The sequence below is a fragment of the Furipterus horrens genome, unplaced genomic scaffold, assembly GCF_987537825.1.
Source record: "Furipterus horrens unplaced genomic scaffold, mFurHor1.1.pri manual_scaffold_6, whole genome shotgun sequence".
Taxonomy (NCBI): domain Eukaryota; kingdom Metazoa; phylum Chordata; class Mammalia; order Chiroptera; family Furipteridae; genus Furipterus; species Furipterus horrens.
In genome coordinates, this window is record NW_028327176.1 from 72,859,942 (window position 1) to 72,883,448 (window position 23,507).

General features: G+C 38.2%; 1 protein-coding gene across 1 annotated transcript in view; it reads left to right on the top strand.

Annotated features, from left to right (window-relative positions):
* The window catches only part of LOC150006490 (transmembrane protein 131-like), a gene marked incomplete at its 5' end in the record, with an annotated part of 143,234 nt that overhangs the window by 54,101 nt on the left and 65,626 nt on the right, over nt 1-23,507 (top strand). The window contains 2 exon segments of the mRNA XM_090280131.1: nt 8,255-8,378; nt 22,794-22,910. Of these exon segments, the coding sequence (XP_090136257.1) occupies nt 8,255-8,378; nt 22,794-22,910 (241 nt within the window).

Below are 23,507 nucleotides of genomic sequence, written 5' to 3' on the forward strand. Positions count from 1 at the left end.
CTAAAACTAGTTGGGGCAAAAAATGAGCATATATTGGAGGAATATTGAGGACCATAACGTATCTGCAGGAAAGTAAGAGATGCAGCTGGGACCTGGGGACAACAGGATCACTGTTATCCCATGCCAGTAGTACTCCTCTCTGTGTCTTTTATTTTTGCCTCTTTGCATTCACTTATTGCCCCATACCAACATTTCCTTCCTACAGTGATAACACACACTGACTGCTCTTCAGACTTACCTTGTTTTTTTTTAGTTTGAAAAATCTCAGAGCAATTCAGTAATCACTTTGGCTTAGATCAGATGTCTACCCCACCAGACAGATAAGGCGGGTATTTGGTAGTGAACGTGTCTCCTGGGCATTGTCCTTATGTTTAACCCAGAGAAGAGAAATCATACAGTGGGCAGCTACTCCAGTTGAAATCAGTTACAGCCTCCTTGGCCTGTTGCCTCTCTAATGACCCTTAGCGCGACCGGGGATAGCTATCCTCTGTAAAGCAGGCCTTTCCCAGCCTGCCCAGCAGAGGTGGAAACTGCCTTCTCTCTGCTTCCATGGGGCTATGTTGACCCATAAAAGTGGGATGGCTCTCCACCCCAAATTTGGTCCAGGTGTCAAGTCTGATGACGTCACATGTACACACCAAGAGGCTATGAAAAGGTTTACTATACTCACATAATGAAGCTTTCTGGGGAGACCTGGGTGGGGGTGCTCCCAAACAGGTCTGAAACGTGGCTTGAGAGAGCAGAGAAAGGAGATTGACTTGGCTTTGATTGTCGTTAGGGGTGAGGCTGAGGTGGAGTGCATGGTTTGAACTTCTGACTAGATCCAAGAAGGGAGAGTGTGCAGGCTTCCTTACTGGCTTGCCCAGATGTGTAGTGTAAGGTGAAGGGATGTTTGGGGCTTGAAACTGTGAATAATCAAACATTAAACAAGGAGTTAAGAGTCGTCATTATTCATGACGTCTTCTACTAGCATCTGTCAGTCAACTGGTGATCACTGTGATATCTGCTGCCCTACTAGGCCAGGCTATTGAGATAAATACACATTGCCTATCTTTGTCCTTCTGTCACATATTTCACATTTAAAACTTATATGTGGTACAGTAAGTCCAACAAGACTGTATGCTGATTTCTTTTGCTTTAGTTAAATTTGTTTTATGTTTTCAAGTTGTTTTTGCTATACTTTTTCTTCTTGATCCAGCAATGTACTGATTTAATGTCCATGCTATAAATGTTTCAATTTCTTGTTACGTATAGCAGTAATTTTAGGACTTGAGAAGTGTCCTTAACGGAACACATTCTAATATTTTTCCCAAAAATTTTAAGGGACACTTTCATCTCTCACTACCTTGACTGAGCTGCTGAAGTTTTGTCAAGGTACTCTGTGATCTTTTTTTCTACTGTTTTGTTATTTTGCAAATCCAGAAGCCACTCTTAAAACACCCTTTGCAGCATCTGGAAGAACTTTAAGTTGGGTGGAATTTAACGCTCCATGTTGAGTCTGATTGCCATGCAAGGCCTTGCAGAGGTTTTCAGGCTCTTTTGCAAGAAGCAGCCTCCAGTTCCCTGGCCACTTTTTAGACCTTACATATACTGGCTTCTCTCACTACCCTGATTGTCCCTACTGCCCTCTAGAACGTCTTTCCCAGTAAGTCACATTGCCCTTGCTTAGAAATGGCTATCTTTATTTTCATTTATTTTGTTTTAATTTATTCTTTAATTCTACCTCTTGTTCCCTTTTCCTCTCCCTTTCTTCCCCTCCTACCTCCCTTCATCAGTTGGCTGGAATAGTCTGGGCATAATTACCTCCCCCCTTCCTCTGCTCCCCCTTTAGTTATTTATGCCAGTCTGTTAAATATTTTCTTTTTCCATAACTCCCTTTCTCATACATTTTTTGCAGACTGTAAAAGATGCTTTGGATGGAAACTTGGTTTACTGAGTTCTTTGGCTTATATAATAATTAAGAGCAGAAAACTTGATTTGGAAACTAAAGCTTAAAATGGAGACTTAATGGTTCAAAAAAATGGAAATTGAGTAGACTCATAAAAATGGAGGTCTTTATTGTCAAGTTAAATGCAGTTCATCAAAGGCATTTCTTTCTTATCACTTTTTGGTATTCCAAGAAAATCAAGTAGGCTCTCTTTTCTGAAGGCACATTTGGTGCCTTTTAGCTTTTCAATTTCTGTTTCACCAACATCCAAGCTCAACCTTCAATCTAAAATGTGTTTGAGGAAATGGTCAGGTTTTGTGGTAATTGAGTAGTACAAAGTAGTACTTAGTGATTTGGCGCAATTTCCTGCCAGAAGTTGTGTATTAAGTGCTGTGTCACTGTCATTCATGAGGTTTGTCTCAAGGCAGTTGCTCAGCCATCTCTTCAGCTGTTTCCTGGCATTGCATGTTCTCCCTCTGTGGCATAGGAAGCTTGCCATTGACCACAGAATTGCAGTTTACTTTCCTAAGTACTTTCTGATTCATAGCTGCTTCTTCCTAATTCTTTTAAGCCTCAGACTCTTCTCAAATATGAAAAATAAGTAGCTCTGCTCTAACAGTACAGAGAGCAGCTATATATTTGATTCATCTTGGCTTATTTATGAGTAATTCACACTGTCCCCTTTGGTCCTACTTCTGTCTTTGAAGCAACTCATAATGGAAACAAACAGGACAAGCACTGGCAGACACTTGAAAATCTCTGTTTTATTTTTAAATCTACCTCTCTAGCCAAGCAGTCACATATGCTGCTTATGACAGGCAGAATTCAAAGACAGTCCCCAAATTCCTAGCCTCTGAGGTCCACACATCTTCTCCCAAGTGTATTCAGTCAAGGAGTCATCTAGATATTGCTCTACATGATTTGAAAATGTAATCAAGGTCCCAAATCAGTTAACTCTTAAGGTAGGGAGGTGGTCAGAGAGCCTGTCCTGATAACCAGAGTCCTTTCAAACCTGGCTATAGTAGTCAGAGATAGAAATGTTGGATATTTGAAGCATGAGACGTATTTGATGCAAGGGAGTGTCACCATGCTGGTTTTGGCAACGGAGGAGGCCAGTATGTCAAGAGACTGAGAGCATCCTAAATTTTGTCAGCAACCTGAATGAGCAGCAGGAAGATAAACCCTCATTACCGCTGGCTGTAAAAACAAGTGGAGATTGGGGTGGCAGAAAAAACTGTCGAATTCTTGCCCCTTAAAGGGCTCGCATGGTCTTAGAACGTATGCAAAACCCAGGGCAGCAACTGGAAGGTACCAATTGCGTATGGGGCGTGGGTGAAGTGACTGGCAAAATGGCGCATGCTGGGCAAATCGCCAGAAGCCAAGCAACAGCATTGTCCCCTCTCGTAGCCCCCCACCACAAACTAAGCCACAGAGAAGTGAAGTAGTTGGCTCCACCCTGGCAATTACCTAAGGCTCTGCCCCACACAATTTATAGGTGCCTTTGCTATATAGGCCATGCTACTAAGACAGGGAGTAAAAGCAGTTCCACCTAATATACAAAAACAAACATAGGGAGGCTGCCAAATTGAGGGGGCAAAGAAATATGGCCGAAATGAAAGAACAGAACAAAACCCCAGAGAAAGAACTAAATGAAACAGAGATAGCCAACCTATCAGATGCGGAGTTCAAAATACTGGTAATAAGGATGCTCAGAGAACTCATAGAGTGTGGCAAAAAAAAATAAATAATAAAGGAAGAAATGGAGGTTACACAAAGTGAAATAAAGAAAAACATACAGGGAACCAACAGTGATGGGAAGGAAGCTGGGATTCAAATACACAGTTTGGCAAAAAAGGAAGATGTAGAATTCAACCAGAGTAAAAAGAAGAAACAAGAATTCAGAAAATGAGGCAGGGCTTAGGAACCTCTGGGACAACTTTAAATGTGCCAACATCCAAATCATAGGGGTGCCAGAAGGAGAAGAGGAAGAGCAAGAAATTGAAATTTTCTTTGAAAAAATAACAAAAGAAAACTTCTCTAATTGGGAAGGTAAATAGACATACAAGTCCAGGGAGCACAGAGAGTCCCAAACAAATTGCGCCCAAAGACAACCACACCAAGACACATCATAATTAAAATGCCAAAGGCTAAAGATAAAGAGAGAATCTTAAAAGCAGCAAGAGAAGAGAGTTGCCTACAAAGGAGTTCCCATAAGATTCTCAGCTGATTTCTCAAAAGAAACTTTGCAGGCAAGAAGGGACTGGCAAGAAGTATTCAAAGTGATGAAAAGCAAGGACCTACAACCGGGATTACTCTATTGAGCAAAGCTATTATTTAGAATGGAAGGGCAGATAAAGTGCTTCCCAGACAAGGCAAGGCTAAAGGAGTTCATCATTACCAAGCCATTATTATATGAAATATTAAAGGAACTTATTGAAGAAAAAGAAGATCAAAACTATGAACATTAAATTGACAACAAACACACAACTATCAACAACTGAAATTTGAAAAACGAAACAAACTAAGCAAACGACCAGAACAGGAACAGAATCATAGATATGGAGATCATATGGAGGGTTATCAGCAGGGAGGGCGAGGGGGAGGGGGATGGGGAAGAATGGGGAAAAGATGCGGTCATTAGGAAGCATAATTGATAGGAACAAAATAGACAGGGGGACATTAAGAATAATATAGGAAAGGGTGAAGTCAAAGAACATACATGCATGACCCATGGACATGAACTAAGGGGTAGGATTGCTGGAGGGAAGGGGAGTACTGGGCGGAGAGGGGCAAAGGGGAAAAACTTGAGACACCTATAACAGCTTAATCAATAAAATATACTTAAAAAAATAATTATACTTGACAAAAATTTTCCACGGTTTAGTGTGGTTCAGTCTCCCACTTTATTGTGGATTCTGCTCATATCACCAAGGGAACTGAGAAGAGGGAGGGGCAGGGAAAGCTGTTCACACAAGGTCCATAAGCAGGTGGGTCCAAGTCTGTGGTATGGACTGCCCAGAACGGCAGGAAGCCTCCTGACACACTTCCTAAGACCTTCCCTCTGTTCTTGTTACTTCGAACTTCTTTGAAAAATATAAGTAGATGACCCTTCTTATCTGAGCAAGGATTAATTTGTGTAGGGTAGGGCCCAGGACCTTTCCTCTTTGATCCCTGTTAGAAAGGGCAGGGCAGCCTCAACAGCATGCAAATCAAGCATTCTGATCCACTCTGTGTTTTCAGGTTTCTAGAACCTCCAAGCTTCTTTCCTTACCCCAAAGTCCTCTCCTGCAGTGGGCCATCTTTCATCCTGTCTTCTTGAAGAATCCCCCAGATTACAATTCATCTCATACCATCTCCTTTTTCTTAACTAAGATTGATTGCATGGAGGTCACAAGAGGAAAAACATTAAGAATGAGTTCATAAGGATTTGAATGACTGGTTGTCAGTTAGCCAACAGGACATTTGAGTGGTAAAAGAGTTTATTTGTTGAATAAAGCACATAATTGGCCATGGTTTGAGGCCCCAGCTGGATTTGTACCCACTTCCCTAGTTGTGTAATCTGTGACCAGCCCCCTTCCCCTCCCCCCCGCCACATGGGATTGATGAGTCTGTTGGCTGAAGGGTTCAGAAAGTCTGCACCTGAGGCAGGAGGGATTTCACACATTGGGGGCTCCTGGGTTTGAGGAGCTTCTGAGGGTGCTCACAATCCTTCCTCTGGATATCCCCTCTCCATTCCCCAGGACTCAAGCCCTAGTTCCACTTTTGGGCTTTTTCCTCATGGCTGAATGGTTGAGCCACAGAAAGGTGTTGTCCCTCATGTTGGCTGGGCTGTAAGTCATGAGATACTGTTGGACAAGTCCTGGCAAGCACTTGAAAATCTTTGTTATATTTTTAAATCTACCTGTCTAGCCAAGCAGTCATACATGCTGCTCTCAACAGGCAGAATTCTAAGATGGTCCCCAAATTCCTGGCCTCTGAGGTGCACACACATCTTCTCCCAGTTGTATTCAAATACTAACCTAGGTGTTGCTTCTCTGGGTAGAGCAGAGAACGTCTCCTATGGAATCCCGCCTTCCGCGGGCACTCTGGGCACAGCCTTCCAGTGACCAAGTGCAGCCAACTCATCTGCTCCCACTTCTGCAAGAGGTGGTAGCATCTGCAGTGACAAGCCCTCAGAAGGGCAGGAGGTTCTGGGTCGGGCCTGAGAGGCACCAGAAACCATTTAACCTTAACAACAATAAAACTTCATGTCAGCATTATAAATTCTCAAACCGATGTGCTGGCTGTTGAAAACCTTAAATATGTGTTAAACGTTTACAAAAGATAACAAAGAGTTTTTATTTACGTAGTTTGTGAAACCTATGTGTATGAACCTGACTTCTTGATGTAATATGGAAAGAAAATGTTATTCTGTTCTTGAAAAGACAATGTTTAAAATGATCCATGCTTGAACAGTAGATGAAGCTGTAGAAGAAAAGGAATAAAGTGCTAGTGAGGTAGATTTTGATATTGTTTTAGATGATACTGACACCTCGTAAAACCTTTCAAGAATTACTTAATCTTTTTAAAAATGTTGGGTTTGGCTCATTATTTTTGTCCATGTTCTTCAACTATTTCTACATTTCAGTTTCCAAGATAATAACATTTCTAGTTATGGTCTACATAGCTCTTTTTTTTTTTTTTTTAATTTCATTAGCTCTATCTTTTAAAATATTCTAAATATATATTCTTTCTTGCTGAATTCTGAAGTAAATTGTCAGTCTGTTCTTCCAGCTCATTAATAGACCTTCACCGACCTATTTCATCTGTTGCCTTTTTATGGTATATGTTATACTAATATTTTGTTTTCTATGATTTCTTACTTCATTTTCCTAATATCTTGCCATATCTCCTTAAGTATATTACATTATGCTTACTTTTAATTCTTGGCGCAACTTTTCTAGCTTCAGGTCTTTTGCATTATTGAGCTTTATTAGATGATACTGTGAGCATAATTAAACCCAAAATCTCAGTGGGATTTAGACCAAAAGAGCACTCCTGTCTGGGAAGTGCCACTTTCTTGGCAGAGGAAAGAGTGCAACAAAGCTCTTAAAACTTAATGATGCATGTCACTTGCTCACATTTCATTGGCCAAAACAAATCATATGGCCAAGCCTAATGTTTCTGAAGTGGAAAAGTGTAATTTTCTCACAGGTTCAGATAACAGATCAGCAACACCATTACAGTATATCATGACAACATACATGTTTTCTAATAGATTGTTCTCCTCACAGATCCTGTTATTTTGAGGTATAAACTTAGGAGCTCCTGTCTTGTAATGCATATTGAGGAAGGACAGAAGGCGAGGCCTTGGTTGTTGTCTCTTGTGAATTTAAGAAAGGAGATGATCCCTAAGGTGGAGCCCCAGTTCCACACATGTGGAGGGGGTACCCAAAAATAAAAAAATAAAACAGAATTATCTTCTGGAGGGCAGACCCCTTGTAGTACAGGCTTCCCCCACTAGGTCAGTGTTCTAGGAACCCATCTGTATCAGTGTACCAGCTGGTGGTGTTGTGAGACACTGCGTCCGGCTTCAGGGAATTTTTTTGAAGACTCTTTCATTGCGTTTGCTCATTTTACGATGGGTGATTTACGAGCACACCTGCCCACACTGCACTGAGTGTTCAGCAATTTTAACCAAAAAATGTTACAAACCCTGTACCCTACCCTTCCTCCTTTTTTCGTTTGTTTGTTTGTTTCCCCCATGGAAAAAGTCCTCAAAGGGAAACATTTTGCCAACATGGAAGAGGGGACCCAAAAAACGACAGAAGCACTAAACGGCTTCAAAGTGGACGAGGTCAAAAACTGTTTTGAGCAGTGGAAAAAGCATCTAGCTCGTAAGGCAGATCTGCTCATATAACTTTGCCAATTTCTCCTCCTAAGTTGAAGATCATGCATCAGTGGAATTGGGGAAGAAGTGGACACAATTCAAATTAATAGGAAGGTAGGGTGGAATTACAGAAAGAACTAAAAAGATCTGTCCATTTTGTTCCCTGCCTGCTTCCTTACTACATTGTAAGCTTCATCCAGGCAGAGACTTGCTTCATTATATCCCAGCATCTGGCTCAGTGTGTGACATATAATTAATTGTCACTCAAATATTTGTTGAACGGCTAAGTGCATCTTTATGTGTACATTTTAATATCAACCAATTTAATAAAGTTTTATACATTCAGCTGTGTATTTGTCTAATAATTTTAATGTTTGATTTTTAACAACTAGAAATTAACTCAATAACTAGAAGTTATCTTTGAAGGATTTTTGACAATTTTCTTTTTGTTTTTACAGGCCAGTTGGAATGCCAAAAATGGAAAAAGTTTATCTACATAACCCTAGTTCTGAAGAAACTATTACTTTAGTATCAATTTCTGCTACAATATCACATTTTCATGCATCATTTTTTCAAAATAGGGTAAGTCATTCTTATTTATAGCAGATTTCTCTTGAGTTTGAAGTTGAAATGTCTAGAATTTTTTATGTGTAATTTTATTTTGCTGTAATTAAAACCTGTTTAAATGTTCCAAATTTGTTCTGGATTTCAGTTTGCCCCATTTCCTAAAAATTATCACTTTTGTTAAATACACATTTTTCTCAATATATGAAATAGCTTATCAAATGAACTTTGAACTTTAAGCACTCTGCGAAACATAGCATTCCTATGTTCAGTTGATTTTCTTTTCTAATAATAGATAATTTCCTCATCATTGTGTTAGTTTTCTATTGATGCATAATAAATTCTCGCAAACATGATGGTGTAAAACGTCGTCGGCAGCCGTCCGTCTCGAGAGACAATGGTGTAGCTTCTTAAGAGTCTATCTGCACCGCTGAGAATGGTTGTGCAGTCCGACTCGGGAGTGACACGGTATCTGTCTCCTCCCGTGTTGAATCGACATCTTGCTATGACGCTGGAGTGTCCTCTCCAGTGAAGCTGAAGCTACAGAGCCTGGGCAGGGTGATATGGAGGGTCTGCTGTTGCCCATGCAGCAGACCCCCCCTCTCTTCGCAGCTGAAGGGTCCAAGGGAAAGACGGAGTCAATACAGCTTGGCTTCAGGTGCGCCGCAGGAGTTGCCGGTGTTGACTACAACGTCAAACCGCCTTAGGGACTCCGGCTCCGGATTTTCTGTCGGGGTTTACTCCCTTAGCCTTTCCCCTAAAGAGGTATGCTGCAAGGCAGCGGAGGTTTTTTGGAGTCAGAGTTTTCCTTCTCTGATGTGCCCTGACTGGAAGATCGAACCAGCGACACTTAGCTCTCAGGCCGACGCTCAATCCACTGAGCCAAACCAGCCAGGGCAAGGTGTAAAACGGAACTCACTTATTAGCACATAGTTCTATAAGTCATTAGTCCAGTGGGTTCTTAGGATGTTGGCTGGTTTGAGTCCTTGGCTGGGGACTTGGGGGTGGGGGGGATTTACTTTCAAACCACTTGCAGTTGTTGGCAGAATTCCGTTCCTTGTGGTTGTAGAACTGAGGTCTCTGTTTCTTTGCTAGCAATTGGCCAGGGACCTCTCTTTAGTTTCTTACAGCACCCACATTCCTTCTTCAAGCCAGCAATGGTGTGTCACATCTCCCTCATATCTTCGGAAATCTTCGGCTTCCTCGGCCACCAGTGGAGAAAATTCTGCTTTAATCATGTCGTTGGGTCAGGATAACATGGATAGTCTCCTTTTTGATTAATTAGAGTCAACTGACATAATCTCAATTTCATCTAAAAAGCTCCTTTTATCATGTTTATAAATAATCACAGGTGTGATATCTCCTCATATTGATAGTCTCAGAAATTAGGGCCAGAAGTTTGAGGGGCTACTTTAGGGTTCTACCTACCACGAGTATCCTCTATGTTTTTACTTATAATCATTTTTGTTGATAGTATGCAGACTTATTAAAAATATAACTTTCATCTGACAAAAATATTGGGTCGTAATAAATTTTGAAATTGAGAAACTACATTAAGCCTTACTATATAGGCTTCCATAATGATTAGCTAAATAGCAAATATTGGAGGGAAGTAATGAATGGATCCTAATTTCATCTTCCCAGCAATATGACTAAGGAGAAGTTTTAGTAGCATATAAAATATGTTATTTAGATTTTTATATTTCTTCTTTCTAAAATCCTGTCTCATAACATGTTGTCATAAGCTAACAACCTCTAGAGTAAAGATATGAAATATAATATTGGCTGTTTAAATTTAAAAGTATTCTATAAATAAGGAATTGATAACTCAGCATATTAATTTGATAATAAAAACTTTAACTTTCTGTGGTACTCATGGAGAACATTCCTTTTTAAATGTATTTTTAATTATAGCTGATGTAAAATATATAAAAAACATAAAATAGAACATGAATGTCTATTCATGTTTTCTGCCCATTTTTAATTGGATTGTTTGGGAGTATTTTTATGTTGAGTTGTATGAGTTCTTTGTATATTTTGGCTATTAACTCCTTATGGACATATCATTTGCAGTATCTTCTTCCATTCAGTAGGTTGCCCCCTCCCTTTTTCTTTTTCTTTCTTTCTCTCTTTTTTTTTGTTATTGGTTTCATGTTGCAAAACCTTTTTAGTTTGATGTTACCCAGTTTGTTTATTTTTACTTTTCTTGCTTTTACCCATGGAGATATACCAAAAAAATACACACTCACACTGCTAAGACCTATGTTAAAGAGTTACTGCCTATGTTTTCTTCTACTTTTATAATTTCATCTCTTACATTTAAGTCTTTAATCCATTTTGAGTTTTCTTTCTATATGGTGTAAGAAAGTGGTGTAATTCCTTCCTTTCTTCCTTCCTTCCTTCCTTCCTTCCTTCCTTCCTTCCTTCCTTCCTTTCTTTCTTCCATATATCTTTCAAGTTTTCTCAACACCATTCTATATACCCCATTGTGTACTCTTGTCTCCTTTGTCATAGATTAATTGTAAGTGTGGGTTTATTTCTGGGCGCTCTCTTCTGTTTCATTGATCTGTGTCTGTTTTTGTGCCAGTATGATAGTTTTGTAAAACAGTTTGAAATCAGGGAGCATGATACCTCCTACTTTGTTCTTTCTCAAGATTTCTTTGACTATTCAGGGTCCTTTGTGGTTCTGTATAAATTTTATGATTGTCTATTTTAGTTCTGTGAAAATGCCATTGGTATTTTGATATAATGCAATCCCTTTGGGTAGTGTGGACACTTTAATATTAATATTAATTCTCCCAGTCCATGATCATGGTATATCCCTTAAATGTTTATCTTTTTCGGTTCTTTCATCAGTATCTTACAGTTATAGAGTAGAGGTCTTTCTCCTCCTTGGTTAAATTTTTTCCTTGATATTTTGTTCTTTTTGATGCCATTGTAAATGGGATTGTTTTCTTACTTTCTCCTTCTGATCATTCAGTATTAATATAGAGAACCCCAACAGATTTCTTTATGTTAATTTTCTATTCTCCAATTTTACTGAATTCATTTATTAGTTCTAATAGTTCTTGGTGGAATTTTTATGTATAGAGTTGTCATCTGCAAATAACAGGTTTACTTTTTCCTTTTCAATTTGGATGCTTTTTATTTCATTTTCTTGTCTGTTGCTGTGGCTGGGTTTTTGAATAAAGGTGGTGAGAGTGGCCATCCTTATCTTGTTTCTGATCTCAGAAAAAAGCTTTCAACTTTTTACTGTTGAGTATGATGTTACCTGTAGGTTTGTCATATATGAACTTTTTTATGTTAAGGTATGTTCCCACTATACTCATTTTGTTGGGAGTTTTGTATGTTTTCCTTAATTTTTATTATAAATGGATGTTGGATTTTTATCAGATACTTTTTCTGCATCTACTGGTCATATGATTGTTGTCCTTCATTTTGTTTATGTGGTAAATTTTGTTGATTGATTTGTGGATACTGAATCATGCTTATGTTTATAAGATAAATCCCTCTCGATCATGGTATGTAATCTTTTTAATGTATTGCTGAATTTGGCTTGCTAATATTTTATTAAGGCTTTTGACATCTGTGTTCATCAGGGATATTTGTCCTGTATTTTTCTTTGTAGTGTCTTTGGTTTTGGTATCAGGATAATGCTAGCCTCATAGAATAAGTTTGGAAGCTTTCCCTCCTCTTCAGTTTTTTGGAATAGTTTGAGAAGGATAGGAATTAATTTTTCTTTGACTATTTGGTAGAATTCATTTTTTAAAATATGTTTTATTGATTATACTGTTACATTTGTCCCAATTTCTTTTCCTTTTGTTCCCCTCCACCCAGTCACCCCCCTTCATTTGCCCCCTCCCTTAGTCCATGCCCATTGGTTGTGCATCTAGTTCTTCTCAACATCTTCCTGTCTACTCCACTCCCTCCTACTATGCTTCTTAATTCCTGTACCATCTCCCTCCCTTTCCCCCCTTCCCCCTCTCCGCTGACCTCCCCCTAATATGTTCCCCATACCTATCATTCTTTTCCCACTCTTGTTGCCTACTTAGTTTGCCTTTGTTTCAGTTCCCTGGCTTCTGTTGTTGGTTGTTGTGATACAGTTTTCATTTTAATGTTCATAGTTTTGACCCTCCTTCTCCTAAACAAGTCCCTTTAACATCTCATATAACAGTGGTTTGGATCTAATGAACTCCTTCAGTTTTACTTTGTCCTGGAAGCGCTTTCTCTGCCCTTCTATCCTGAATGACAGCTTCGCTGGATAGAGGAATCATGGCTGTAGGTTTTTGATTTTCATTACTTTGAATATTTCTTGCCAGTCCCTTCTTGCCTGTAGAGTCTCCTTTGAGAAATCAGCTGATAATCTAATTGGGACCCCTTTATACGTAATTCCCTTCTTCTCTCTTGCTGCTTTTAAGATTCTCTCTTTATCCTTAATTTTTGACGTTTTGATTATAATGTATCTTGGTGTGGTTCTCCCTGGGTCCAGTTGTATTGGAATTCTCTGTGCTTCCTGGACCTGTAAGTCTGTTTCCTTCCCCAAGTTTGGGAAGTTCTGCTTCATTATTTTTTGACATAACTTTTCACCTTCTGGCAGCCTTATGATTCAGTTGTTGGCCCACTTATAGCTGTCCCATAGGTTTCTGAGCCTGTCCTCATTTTCCTCACTTTTCGTTTGCTCCTTCTGCACTGGTTGACTGTTCCTTCCCTGTGTTCCAATTTGTTGATTTGATCCCTGGTTTTCCTTCCCTCACCACTTGTTGTGTATGTGTTTCATTCATTTCAGCAGGACTAGCCTTCATTCCTTCCCTGTCTTGTTTAAGATCCGCTGTTAGGTCTGTAAGCTGTCTTATAACTGTAGCTCTGAACTGTGCCTCAGAAAGATTATTGATCTGCTGGTCCAATAAATCATATATTTGCTGTCTGGTCAGCTGCGTGATTGGGATCTCTATCATGATCCCTGCCATCCTGACAGTTTTTGTTTACCTTTCCTTCTTGGGTGGGGCTGTCACACCTCCTACACTATAGAGGGTGGAGCCCCGTGTACTTGTCACTATCACGACCCTTCTCACCACACCGTGGCACTTTGTGTGGCGGCAGGGGTCCAAGATGGATTCCTGCCGTTCACTCTCGTCTTGAGTCCTGGAAACATCTCTTACATAAAATATTTCTTAAAATAAATTTTCTTTGAGTTATTCTTTGTTGTTACCTAAAAGCTGTTTTCACAGTTTTTATAATTATTTTAAATTTCTTAAAGCAATAGTTCTCTCAAGTCATTTTCTGTCTTTAAGTTTCTTTACTTAAAAACTGTTTTTGCAATTTTTGTAAATGAGCTAATGGTCTCAAATAATAGAACCCTCATGGTGGGAGAGAACTGTGTATTCATCTAGTCCAGCACCTAATTATAGAAATAAAAAGCTAAATCAGAGAGGGGTTGGCCGTGGTAATACAGTTAGTGACAAGAGCCAAGGTGAGGGTCTAAGTGTTCTGTTTGCCTTATGCAGAGATTTGGATCATATTAAGCTCCAGTTTGCAGCATATACATTAGAGCTTGTATACAGAGGGGCACATGTGGATAAAAGCAATCGTCCTGCTTTCAGGCATTCAGACATGTTAGGTTAAAGGCAAAATACTGAAGTGAAAATAGAAACAGTTTTGAAATAGTTCACAGCTCCACTACAGATTTTATTTTTAACTTGTTAACTGTCTTTGCTAATTCAAGCAGCATTTTATTGTTTCTAAACTGATTTAGGCTTCACCCTTATTAAAGGAGAGGGTTTTTACTTTTTTCACAATACAGAGACTAGACCAAGAGTTCCAAACACCGACTGTGACAGGAGCCAAGTGGGCATATAAACAAGATAAGCAGGCCACGTGGAACCAGGGGGCCTGGAGGGAGCGCCAGCCAGTGGTTGCCATGGGGCGCTGGTAAGCCCATGCGCAGTTCTTCTGGTTTTCCAAAAAGAACCAGAAATAGTAATTTTTCTATGATATCCCAATTCTACACATTGAAAATGAATCCAACTTTAGAAAGAAGCATAGGGGAGGCAATAGTAATAAATAAATACTTTCTATAAGATGTTAGGTGCTGGTACAAATTGAGAAGACAGGGATTATTGCAGTGAAGATGTGGTTCAATTCTTATCTTTTTCTTATAACTGAGATGTAATTGACATATAACATCGTGTAAACTTAAGGTGTATAGCACCTTGTATTGATACATTTATACATTAGAACATGATTACCACCATAGGGTTTGCTAATGCCCCTGTGATTATAGAATTTGTGTGTGTGTGTGTGTGTGTGTGTGTGTGTGTGTGTGTGTGTGTGTGTGTGTGGTGGGACCATTAAGATCTAGTCTTAGGAACTTGGAAGTTTATACTACAGTATTATTGTTTGTCATTACTATTCTCTGCATTATTAGATCCCTAGGCCTTATTTATCTACTAGTTGCATATTTGTACCCTTAAACAGTATAAATCCCCAATCTTCCCTCCCGCAGCCCCTAGGAAGCACCATTTACTCAGTTTTTACAAGTTCGGCTTCTTTAGATTAGACATATAAGTGATAACATGAAGTCTTTGTCTTTCTCTTCCTGACTTATCTAATTTAGCATGATGTCCTCAGGTTCATCCATGTTGTCACAAATGGCAGGATTTCCTCTTTTGTGCTTGAATAATATTCCATCATATGTGTATATGTTTATCCATTCATCAGTTAATGGACACTTAGTTGTTTCCATATTGATTATTGTGAATAATGTTTCAATAAACATGGGTGTGCATGTATCTCTTTATTATCCTATTTTCATTTCCTTTGGATATATACCCAGAAGTGAGATTAATGGATCATACAATAGTTCTTTCTTAATACTTTGAGGAAACTCCATACTGTTTTCCATAGTGGCCATACCAATTTACATTCTCACCAACAGTGTACAGAGATTCTCTTATCTCCACATCCTCCACAACATCTGTTATCTCTTCTAATGTTACCCATTTTAACACGCATTTCCCTTACAATTGATTTGAGCATTTTTTTTTTTTAAATCTTCACACGAGGACGTTTTTTTCATTGATTTTAGAGAGAGAGGAACATTAATGTGGGAGAGAAGCATTGATTGGTTACCTCTCGTACTTATCTGGACTGGAGACCTCATGCCGATGCCCATGCCCATTCTGGGGATTGAACCTACAACCCAGGCATGTGCCCGACCGGTTATCAAACCTGCAACCCTTCAGTTAGGGGATGATTCTCCACCCAGCTGAACCACACCAGCCAGGGCAAGCATCTTTTCATGTACCTGTTGGCCATTTGGATGTTTTCTTTAAAAAAATAAAAAGTCTATTTAGACTTTCTGCCCATTTTTTATTCAGATTGCTTGTCTGTTTTTTCTGTTACTGAGTTGTATGGCATTTTATGTGTTTTGTAAATTAACCCCTTATCAGATAATATGGTTTATAAATATTTTCTCCTATTCTGTAGGTAGCCTTTTTATATTTTATTGATCATTCCCTTTGCTGCACAGGAGCTTTTTAGTTTTATATTCCTACTTGTTGAATTATGCTTTTGTTGCTTGTTCTTTTGGTGTCATATAAAAAAAAAAATTACTTCCCAGGCCAGTGTCAAGGAGCTTCTTTCCTGTGTTTTCTTCTAGGAGTTTTACAGTATCAGGTCTTATGTTTAAGTCTTAAGTCATTTCAGTGTCGGTAGGTGATGTAAGATAGGGTTCCGGTTTTATTTTTTGACGTGCAGTTATCTAGGTTTTCCGCCACCATTGGTTGAAGAAACTGTCTTCTCCCCATGGAGTATTCTTGCCTCCTTTGTCAAATATTAGTTGACCATATGCTCGGGAGCTTATTTTGGGGCCTCTGTTCTGTTCTGTTGGTCTGTATGTCTGTTTACTCCAGTACCACGCTGTTTTAATTGCTGTAGCCTTATAGTATAGTTTGAAAGCAGGAGCATGATACCTCTGGCATTGTTCTTCTTTCTCCTGACTTCTTTGGCTATTTGGGGTCTGTTGTGTTTCCAAACAAACTCAATGATATTATTATTTACTTTGTTCAGTGATTTGGTCATCTTGAATTGATTTATTGTTGCCTACCAAGAGTTAAACCCAAGCATTCAATTACTTGGCCTTGCTCCAGGGAACATACAAACTAACACCATATACTTTCAGTAAAATTCACCCATTTTAGTGTACAGTCATGCACCGCTTAATGATGTTTTATTCAATGATGGACCACATATATAAAAGTGGTCCCATAAGTTACAATAGGGCTGAAAAGCTATCACATAGTGACATTGTAGCTGTCAGAAAAGCAAAGCACAGTGCATTGCCGTTTTCCTCTTTCTTGGTCTTTCTGTAGCAGTGCCATTGGTGAGAAATGCCTGGGGGCATTCACCCGGGTACAGGTGAGCTTCCCATAAACATCTCTCCTTTCTACACCAATGTTATGACTGGATCACCACATGATTCTTACTATGATTGCAAGATGGCCTTCAGTGATAATCACTGGGAAACTCTGAAGGGATGAGTTTATTACTGACAGGCCATGGAGTGTACAAAGCACGCCTGGGAGAGAGCAACAGGGACCTGGTGTTCTGCTTTTATTGGGGTTGAATGGGGGCTCATCTTTACTGGTGAATTTAAAACATCATAAGGGTGGGGATTTCAAGTCCAGGAAGAGAAAAACCGAGTAGCCCAAATGGTCTTTGTCTAAATGAACCAGGATCTCTAAAACAAAGGAGCATCAATCACTGGGAGGGAGGCAGCCTGCTTCTTTTATCGGGTCTTGCTGGCTTTGAAATGGATGCCTCTGCAATAAAAGCTTAAGTCAGGCATTTAACTTGTTTGTGGTGATGTTGATATTAACAAACCTACTGCTTCAGTCCTATAAAAGTATAGTACATACAATTACTATCTAGGTCTGTATAAGTGCATTCTATGATGTTTGCACATCAACAAAATGGGCTAACCACACGTTTCTCAGGATGTACCCCCTAATTAATCTGCATGTGACTAGAGTTCTCAGTTTTGACAAACTCAAAAAGTCATGTAATCAACAATTCAACTCAAGTCTTGAGAATAGCCTGTTCTGGAAGGTTATATAAATGGAACTATGCTGTATAGAGCTTTTTGAGTTTGTCATCTTCCATTTCAAATTGATCCAAATAGTTGGATGTTTCAGTTCTTTGTACCATTCTTTTGCTGGGTGATATTTCACTGGAAGGCAGCATTGCAGTTTATTTATCCACTTATCAGTTAAAGACATTTGGGTAGTTTCCAGTTTAGAGTTACAAGAAATAAAGTCACTATAAAAATTTATGTACAGATTTTTGTGTGAACATAAATTTGCATTTCCCTTACATAAATACTTAGGAGTGGAATTGCTGGGTGGTGTGCTAAGTATATATTTAACAGTTCTTCATAGTAACTACCATTTTGCATTCCCACCTGAAATGTTTGAGAGTTCCAGTTGCTCAACATCCTTATTAGGACTGTACTGTTAAGTTTGCATTTTATTTTATTTTAGTCACTCCAATAGGTGTACTGTGTTCTTTTTTATTTTAATTTACATTCACTAATGACTTACGGTTTTTGAGCATCTTTGCATTGACAAAAGTTCTTTATTACCTGTGTGATTGGCAAATCTTTCCTTTTAGACTGTATCATGTCTTTTCGATCTCTTATAGAATCTTTCACAGAACAGAAGTCATTAATTTCCATGAAGTCCAGTTTATGAAATTTTCGTTTTATTAGCCATGCTTTTAGAGTTGTAGCTAAGAACTCTTTGACAAAACCAAGGTCATAAAGATCGTCTTCAATTTTTCTTCCAGAAGTTTAATAGTTGGAGATTTTACATTTAGGTCTGTGGTCTATTTTGAGTTAATGCTTGTTGATGGCATGGGATATAGAGTCATTTTCTTTTTTGTTTTGCACAAACAGTTGTTCCTGCACCATGGATTGAAAAGACTGTCTCTTCTCATCAAAATCCCTCTACATTTTGTCAACAATAAATTGACCTTGTATATGTGGTCTGTTTCCTAGTCTCTATTATGTGCTAATATGTCTACCCTTTCACCAGTACCTCACTGTCATGATTATTGTAGCTTTTTAGTAATTCCTAGAATGAAGAAGTTCATGTGGTCCAATTTTATTTTTATTTTTCAAAATTGTATTGCTCTTCTTACTCCCTTTCTTTGCCATCTAAATTTTAGAACCTGCTTGCTGGTCAGTTTCTCTTAAAAATCTTGCTGAGATGTTTTATTTTGAATTAATCTTAAATGTACAGAAAAGTAAGTATAGTCTTTGTATGTTCTTCACCCAGTTTCTCTTACTGCTAACATGTTATATAATCATAGTACAGTTATCAAAACCAGGAAATTAACATTAGTACAATACAAAAACTGCTGTGAATTTCATTAGTTTTTGTATCAATGTACTTTTTCCGTTCTAGGATCCTATTTCACGTTGCATTTTGTTATTTCTCCTCAGACTGAAGTTTTTATTTCCATTGCATTGGATATTGAAATCAGTTTGGGAGAATTAATATCTTAACAGTATTGAGTCTTCCGATCTATGAACGCAGTAGTAGCTCTCCATTTTTTAAAGCTTTCATTACTTTCAGCAAAGTGTTGTAGTTTTTAGCTTATATAATTATGTTATTAGATTTATACCTCAGTATTTCTTTTATGTATATGTACATGTTATTGTAATAAATACTTTTTTAAACATTAAAATTCCAGTGTTAATTGCTAGGATAGGGAAATACCTTTTTAACATTTCAGTTGTGTTTTTATCTTTCTTGCAATAATAAAGCATAATATGCTGGAAATGTCGCGTATTTTATTCCATCTTCAGTATTAAAATGGCTACACAAAAATACACCGATTTTGATAAGTTTTTTTAAATGCACACTAATAGAACAGCTGTCACAATACAATCTAACAAAATTGTTTCAAATGAAGTTAAAGCTTACGAAGCACTCCTAGAGCCATCTTATGGGGGAAAAAATCTTTGGGGCCAACCCAATATGAGTGAACAATTCATCTTTTATAAAAGCACTTAACAGAAAAAGAGAACTAGATTACATATTGACCTAGTTTACTGAGATTTTAAAATCATGAATGGACATTGAATTTTGTCTTAATTATTTTATGCAGCTATTGAAATGACCACATGGTGTTTCTTCTTTAGTAAGGTGATAATATAAATTACATTGTTTTGATTTTTGAATGTTGAACTGTAGAATTGCAGTGTTAAGATAAAAATCACTTGGTCAAGATGTATTATCCTTTTCCAAACATTGGCTGGATTCAGTTTGCCAGTATTTTGCAGATGATTGTATGTCTACGTTCATGAGAAATACTAGCTTCTAGTTTTCTTGTGAAGTCTTTGGTATGGATATCAGGGTAATGCTAGACTCATAAAATGAGGTGGGGAATGTTCTCTCTTCTGTACATTTGAAAGTTTATATAGCTATATTATTTACTTATTTAATGGTTGGTATTAAATCCTTTTCTACCAGTGAAACCATCTGAGTTTGGGCCTTGCTTTTTTGGGTGGTGGGGGGAAGTGCCAAATTACTTTATTTGAATGAATGGTACAAATGAAAGGAGATATAAGTTGATGATTTTGTACAAGTTCTAGGAAAGGTAAAGGTAACTCCCAACATGCAGGCACTGCTTTGGTGACCAGGGAAGTAACTCCTGTGGTTGTAGAAGACAGCCCAAGGCTTAGCTGTCTGTACTGTCTCGCAGAGTGTGCTTGTCAAAGAGACACTCTGCCACGGCAGATTGAGGGGCCCCCAACCTGCACAAGTTGGTTATGTGGTTACGTACTACTTTGATAGATTTCACCTCCTCATCTAGGTAGTGAGTCTCAATGAAGTCACACAAAGGAAGGTCATTTTTTTTCAGTGGTCAGTTTGTGCAAGTCCAGTAGTGAATGATTCACGCTTTTTTCCCAAGTGTAATACTCCATTGCATTCAACCCATTCTCCCAGTCATCATGGTCTGGTTTCTTGATATCCTGAAGGAAGATTTGGCCACCTTGTTGGTTCTGCAGCTTCCTCAGTTTCTCAGCATGTTCCCTTTCCTCCTGAGATGGGTGAAGAAAATGTTTATCAAAGTTCTTCAAAGCCACATGATTGTGGTCAAGGTAGTAAGACATGGACAGGTAGACGTGGGAAGTGTAGGACACCAGGTTGATCAGGCAGCTGGTGGCGGCCTCCGAATCCTGATGGTAGTTCTGGCGCGCCTGCAGGGTTGACATAGTCATCCTGTTGCATGGCTGAGGAGAGGAGACTTGGGGGCTCTGGGGCAGTCCAAGGGAACTGTAAGGAGGTGGCAGAGGATGGATCTGGGTGGTTGACTGGGATGGGGTCGAGTGCCTGTTACATTCAAGCACTGTTGAAGCAGGAAACTACAGCAGTCCTCGGTGAAGATTTGAGCTTGGGTTTTGTGGGAAAGTTTTATTTTAACTTTTAATTTTTTCAATTACAGTTGACATGCAATATTATATTAGTTTTAAGTGTACAACATAGTGATTAGACATTTATATAACTTACACGATCATCCTGATAAGTCTACTGCCGACCTTACACCATCTGTAGTTATATTATTATTGACTGTATTTCCTATGCTGTGCTTTACATCCCTGTGACTGTTTTTTATATTTGGCAATTTGTTTTGTGGGATGATTTTTCATTGCAAATTATATTTCTTTAATAGGTGTAGGACTGTTACAGTTTTCAGTTTCATTTTGAGTGAGCTTTGGCAGATTGTGGTATTTAGATAATGTCCATTTCTTTGAGTTTTTTAATTTGTGCCATAGAGTTGTTTGTATTCTTATTTTGTCATCCTTTTTACATGTAAAGAGTGCAAATAATAATGTTCACATTTCATTTTGCTTTTTCTTTCTTATTATTCTTTATAATTCTACCTAGGGTTTTATCAGTTTTATGGACCTATTTGAAGCATTAGCTTTTTGTTCTGTTGACTTTATTTTTATTTTTTCTGTTTTTCATTCATTCCTTTTCTTGTCTGTTACTCTTTCTTTTGCGTATTTTGAGTTTAATTTACTGTCTTTCTAGTTTTCTGGGGGGTGGAAACATAGATTATTGATTTGAGGCATTTTTTTCAAAGTAAGCATATAATACTGTAAATTTCTCTCCAAGTACTGCTTTAATTGCAGCCAACACATTTTGATATTTTGTGTTTTCATTTCTAATTGATTAAAAATATTTTTTACTTTATGTAATGACTACTGCTTTGACCATTAAGTTGTTTAGAAGGTGTTGCTTCATTTCAGACTATTTAAAAATTTACCAGCTATCATTCTATTAGTGACTTTTTGCTCAGGTATGACATCCACTTGCTGTCTATAGTCCAAGGGTTTTGTACTAATATTTTAGCCCACACCTGGCCAGTGTATAAAAATTTTAGCTGACTTTATTTTACCCTTTTGTGTGGAAGCCTCATCTTCCCATTCTCTACCATGGGTGAACCAGTACTCACATTACATCTCTCCTTGGAGATGCTTGTCTTTCCTTAGATTCTGGGCTAAAAGATACAGAAACTTAGTGGCGGGTTCAAGAAAAGTTATTTTTTTGTTACTGATAATGCAGGAGAAATGTGTTTTACAGCTTTCTGCACACTAAGGTGAAGCCAGAAGTCTCAATGTCGTGTATTTTAAGCTATAAATTGAGTATTTTAGAGTTCTGTCATAGAGGCAGAATGAACAAGGATGATGATTTTATTAAAATGCATTTTAAGGCTTCATTGAAAACAGAACTGCAGTCACGGTCTCTGGAACTTCTCAAGCAGCCCTTTTGTTTTGTTGTAATACTTTTTCTTTTTTTTTTGCTAACTACAATGACATTCTCATTCTGTACAAGATAACAGGAGTGAGTTCTTGCACATACTTGTCACCCCTGCCTTCTTTTCTAATGTAAGTTGCGGCACATTTTGTGCCTTTGTGAATGGGTGACAGAGGTCAAGGGGTTGAGGTCTGGACTTACCTCTTCTTTGGAATAGTACAGGTGGCTGCTTCTTAGCGGATAACATGTATATGAAAAGTTTAGATTCAGCTCACTTCTACCTGATTGTGTGATGACAAAAAAGCCTATAATGAGGCACCTCATTCCAGCCTAGTGATTGTTGACTGAACAGAGTCCAGGGAAACCATCTGCTGTATGGGGATTTAGACTGGTAATTGACAGAGGTACATGACTATAGACATCAATTATTTTCTACTACAAAATAGTTTGGCTAATTTAAAGCTTAATCCTTTGAGGGGGGAGATACTTTATGGAAATTATTCTGAGATGTTTGTTTTTGAGAATTTTAGCTGTAACTTTGATTAGCATAATCTAAATTTTTATTTTTTTGGTGACTAATTTAACTTTATTTATTGCTGTTCTTTTACAGAAAATTCTTCCGGGAGGAAATACATCGTTTGATGTAGTTTTCCTTGCAAGAGTAGTAGGAAATGTAGAAAATACTTTATTTATTAACACATCTAATCATGGGGTATTTACATACCAGGTAAGAACTAGAATTAAACCTTTTTTTTTTAATAGTCTGTTGAATTTTCTTTTCTTTTTTTTAATTGTATTTTTTCCATTACCATTCAGTCCCCTTATACTCGCCTCACCCCTGCAGTCACCACACTGTAGTCCCTTGTCTATGAGTCCTTTATCCTTCTACCCTGTAAACTCCCCAGACCCCCCCACCCCCCGGTAGCTGTCATCCTGCTCTCTATCTGAGTCTGTCTCTATTTTGCTTGTTAGTTCAGTTTGTTCATTAGATGCCACATATGAGTGAAATCATGTGGTATTTGCCTTTCTCTGACTGGCTTATTTCCCTTAGCATAATGTTCTCCAGGTCCATCCCTACTTTCACAAAGTGTAAAATTTCCTTTCTTCTTATGGCCTCGTAGTATTCCACTATGTAAATGACTCGTAGTTGTTATATCCACTCGTCTGCTGATGGACACTTAAGCTGCTTCCATATATTGGCTATTGTAAATAATGCTGAAATGAACATAGGGGTGGTTATGTTCTTTCAAATTAATGTTTTGAGTTCGTCCAGAGATACTCCCAGAAGTGGGATTTTGTTTATTTTTTAAAACATAGTCAACAT